This window comes from Bison bison, unplaced genomic scaffold, assembly GCF_000754665.1.
Source record: "Bison bison bison isolate TAMUID 2011002044 unplaced genomic scaffold, Bison_UMD1.0 scf7180017864461, whole genome shotgun sequence".
Taxonomy (NCBI): Eukaryota; Metazoa; Chordata; class Mammalia; order Artiodactyla; family Bovidae; genus Bison; species Bison bison.
In genome coordinates this window covers 12,816,545-12,821,432 of record NW_011495023.1, presented here as the reverse complement: position 1 = coordinate 12,821,432, position 4,888 = coordinate 12,816,545, and the positions used below count along the sequence as shown (strand labels likewise).

At 34.0% G+C, this 4,888-nt stretch overlaps 1 protein-coding gene across 1 annotated transcript in view; it reads left to right on the top strand.

Annotated features, from left to right (window-relative positions):
* The window catches only part of FAM188A (family with sequence similarity 188, member A), an 80,125-nt gene that overhangs the window by 25,067 nt on the left and 50,170 nt on the right, over positions 1–4,888 (top strand). Inside the window, exons 7-8 of the mRNA XM_010859969.1 lie at positions 266–339; positions 1,212–1,291. Coding sequence (XP_010858271.1) covers positions 266–339; positions 1,212–1,291 — 154 coding nt within the window. The remainder of the gene's footprint in view (positions 1–265; positions 340–1,211; positions 1,292–4,888) is intronic.

Below are 4,888 nucleotides of genomic sequence, written 5' to 3'. Positions count from 1 at the left end.
CCCCCCACCCCTTTAACTCACACATTGGATCTGTTACCTGTTCTGATGTAGAATACACAGAAGAAAAGATTCTAAGAATTAACTGCTTCTCACCATTTTCATTTCAAACGCACCCCCCATTTCAAATCTGGATAATTCTTTGGGAGAAAAGTTACTTATATAATTGTGTTTTATTAATTCATAGGATAAACTGGTTAGTTTTTAAACTACCATAATTTTCATTTTTACTTTTAAAAATAAGCCAATGAATTCTTGGTTTCTTTAGGGCATTGAAAACATAAAAAATGAAATTGAAGATTCGAGTGAGCCTTTGATAGATCCTGTGTATGGACATGGCAGGTAATTAACTAAAATCTATTATTTCCTTATACGGACTTCAGGTTTTAGGACTGATAATATGCACATAAGATAACACACTGAGTCAGATAATTTTGTTTGTTGGTACGGACAGCTTAAAGTCTCTGAGTATGAGCAGTCTTACGCTTTATACATTGCTTTTAGGTGTGAAGTATTAACTTACACTTTAGGTCTATGTATGCACTGGGTTTATTGTAGCAAATAGTTTCTTTTAGGATGACAATGGGAATATTTTAACAAATTTTACTTGATAGTGCATTCATGAAATTTTCTAATAGATGAAATTTGCTCACTTTAACTTAGAAATAAGTACACCCATGTGTATTTGTGAATGCTTTCCCTGTTTGCGGGAAAAAAAATTTTTTTTTTTCTTTTTCTCTGAGAAAACCCTGCCTCTCAAGCGTTTTATAGCTATTTATGCTAAAAATTGATGACACAATGACTGATTGTTAACTCACTCCAAAACATATTTCCTTTAGATCTTTCTGCCCCAGAGGTTAAATTCACATGTCTTGCATCAAACACAAAATAATAAAAAGTATATATGTGTTTTTAAGGTGATTATAAATAAATTAGCAGTCTAAGTATCATTTTGTTAATCTATTTTAATATGATGTCTTGAATAAAGTTGTTAAATTTATGTGATTATATAGAACAACAAATGCCACTGTGGTGACACAGGAAGTGATACATTTAGCAAGGTTGTGTATAAAATGAGAACTGTAAGGTTTTTCTGTTTTTTAAACAACATAATTTAATGTAAAAAGTCATGATTTTATGCTTTATCATAAGAGTAATTTGTTTTAAAAATTAGTATATTCATACTTTAATTACTTTTTAATCTTTATTAATAGCCAAAGTTTAATTAACCTCCTGCTGACAGGACACGCTGTTTCTAATGTATGGGATGGTGATAGAGAATGCTCAGGAATGAGTAAGTATATTTATTCTTTGTTGTGTTTATTTTGTTTATGATGAGTATTCCACTAACATACAGTTGATTGTTGATTCATCTGTTTAATGGTTCTGTGTTACTTAGAGGTTAAGATAAATGCTTTAGTATAGAGGAATCACTTACAGTTTTCACAGCACTATAACATGAAGAGCATAGACTCTGGAGGCTGACAAACTTGGGTTCAAATCACAAGTATATGACTTGAGTCAAGTTACTTAAGCCTTTAGCTCGCTCTAATATAAAATTAAGATTATAGGACTAACTTGTTTAGAAAAAGTCATAGGTCTTTGGATATATGTAAAATTAAAATGTATATATATGTAAAGTTTGTACTTATCTAGTGATATCTGTCTGTAAGTCGAGAGCACTATTGAATTTTGCTTAAAATTGAAAAATTATGAGTATTGTGATTTGAAGTATTTAAGAGTCTAGTGGTTTTTTTCCTGTATTACTTTTAAGGTTTGTAATTTCCTTTAAAATGCTGGGTAAATTTAAGGTTGTCTGAGAATTTTAAACCACCATCACCTCCATCTCTGGTCTCAATTATTTCTTTCGTATACCTTCATATGTTGCCAGGAATGTTGAAGTCAAGCACCTTTGGCCGATCCATCTAGTTAAGGAGAGCTGATATACAGCTCTGCAAAAGATTCCCTGTAGCTTATTGTTACTTGGTCAGTCTGAATTCATTTATTTGTTCTTTCAGCATACGTTGAATAACTACCACTGCCAGTTAAAGGCATGTCAGACTCTTAAGTATGTAATACTTGAAGTGTGTGATATAGAACAGAAATCATGACTCCTGTAGTTCACAGGGAAGTTTAATTTTTCTCCTAAAATTGGATAAAACTGTCAACAAATTACAGAAGCAAATATTATGACTGAGAAAATAATAGTTACTGCTTTCTGCTCCCATTTAAATGAATGAATCTTGATCTTAAATTTAAATTTTCTCAAATTTTAGAAATACATGGAGTTAATAGAAACATGAAAGAAGACAATATTAGGGGGAAAAATCAGTAAAAATGACTGAATTTCAAAATTGAAGAGCACCTTAACACCATCCAACCTTTCACTTAACTATTTAAGAAATCTAAGAGGTACCCTTCCATCCTACATTAGCTAATGTATACAAAATTATCTCAGTGATGAGGTGAAAATGAGAACCTAGTTTAGGTGATTTCTGGTAAAGGTCAAAGTTCAAACAGTAAAATTCACTGACAAAAAAAGTAGTGAGCTGAACTTGCTCTATATTTTTGTAATTGAACCCATCCTGTTCTTGAGCCCTCATTCTGATTGATAGCTGAAAGTATTCAACCCTGCTAGTCAAAGACATGTCAGATTCTCAAGTCTTCCATAGGCTTTTCTTCATGCTATATATGGGTTGGCCAAAAAGTTCATTTGGGTTTTTCCATTACATCTTCTGAAAAACTTTTTGGCCAACCCAATACTTACAGGATATTGGTTAGCTATCCAGTTTAGATTGTTGACATGTACTAATTTATCCTTTTCTGTTTCTTGAAATACTAGCTTTCAAAGCTATTGTCTGGCAGTGTTTTTTTTTAAAGTATAGTTTAAATATCAAAACTAAGTAAAGACTTTAAAATATTATCTTGGAAAAGAAAATAGACATGGTATACTTCTTGCATTCTCCCTTAATTGTTATGAATGTTGGCTTAAGGTTGAATCTGTTTTCATTCACCAAAATTAAAATGAAAATCCATACATTCATCCAGCATTTATTGGATATTTTTCTGTCTGACAACATGGGGGAGATTGTGATATATGTATTATACAAAGGAAAAATTATAATTAAAGAATTACTAGTTTTGCAAATCTTTAGGCAAGCTGCTTTACTTCTCTTGTCTGCAGTTTCCTAATTTATAACTCAGGGAGGTAATACCTTCCTTAAAGAAATGTTAGATTATGAAGATTAAGATAAAATTTCTAAAATGCCTCAACCAGCTCATGGGAATACTTGGCCTTTCCTCAAAAGAGGAAAACAAGAGCATGCACACAGGTAATTATAATGCAAGGTGAAATGAACACAAGTTGAAGTAAAGTATGATAGAAGTTCAAGGAAAGGAGGAAACCTTTCCTACTGTGTTTGCCTTGGGATGAGTGGGGAGCCATTAAGTAGGAGTGGCCATTTTAATGAGGCCACATGGAATGAGAGAGAGGGAAAAATAACAGGTTTGTGTCTAGAGACAGGGAGACAGACCAGTCTGATTAGAGCAGTGTATCTTAATCCCGACTATGTGTTGTCACTTAGGAAGCTTAAGAGTAAGTCAGTACTCAGGCCCCAGCTGAGAACAAATAAACAAATTAGAATTTCTGGGTAGTGGGGTCTGGACATGATAATTTAAAAATTACCTGTACATAATTAGAATGTACAGCCAGATTTGAGGAGATAAAAGCATTGACTGTGAAGAACACAGAAAAGATCATAAATATAAGGTTGGGTAAGAAACCAGAGGATCTTGATACTGAGAAGTTTAAACCTTAGTTGTCAAGTGTTAGGAAGAGAGTCATTGAAGGCATTTAAGCAGAACAGTAACATAAGACAAAATAAGAACTTGAACCTGTCAGCTTGTATGCATAGGAATGGGATGGGATGACAGGTCACAAACTAGAACAGGTAGTCAGTGGGTGGGAAGTAACAGGATGAAATAGGTGTGGCAAAGGAAGAGAAAGAGAGCCACTAGGATTGTGTACTTCGTGCCAAGCAATATGTTTGGATGTGTATCTTCTCAACCTCAGTTTATAGTTAAGAAAACCGAGGCTTAGGTCATTTGTAATTCACCCCATGTCCAACAGCAGGCGTCCACGGCTTCTGACCACAGCCCAGGCCTGTGCTCAGTCCACCATAGCATGTTCTTCTGCTCGACCCCTGCCTCTGGGAAAGTAGAATCTGTAGAATTCAGCTGTGAATTAGATAGATGAGAGTAAGGTACAAATAACCAATAGGTTTTCAAATGAACTTTATTGAGTGAATGAATAAGTGCAAGAAACATTACATAGGAAGTCAGCTTTAAGTCACTGTTTTGGTAGCAGAGAACAATTCTTGTCCTCAGGTATTTCATTTTCTTTAAACAACTATTGACAGTTATTAAGAATGCTGATCCTGTGTGCCACAGCTAAGACCTGGCACAGCCAAGTAAATAAATAAATAAAAATAAATAAATAATAATAACAACAGAAAGCCCATTATCCAGCAGTGACAAGCATCATCTTAGCAATGCCAACCTCTGTTCTTAATATTTAGTGACTGTCTTCTTTTCTCCTATTTTATTCACTTTTCTTAAAACTACTCTATGAAGGTCTTAGAATAAAGGAAACTAAGGCACCAAATTATCTTATTTCATGCAAACAAGCTGGAGTTTAAACCACAGTTGTCTGGTTCCCTTACAACCAGCATAGTTAATCATCATGATAGACAGCCTATTACTTTGCCAACAAAGGTCCGTCTAGTCAAGGCTATGGTTTTTCCTGTGGTCATGTATGGATGTGAGAGTTGGACTGTGAAGAAGGCTGAGCGCCGAAGAATTGATGCTTTTGAACTGTGGTGTTGGAGAAGAC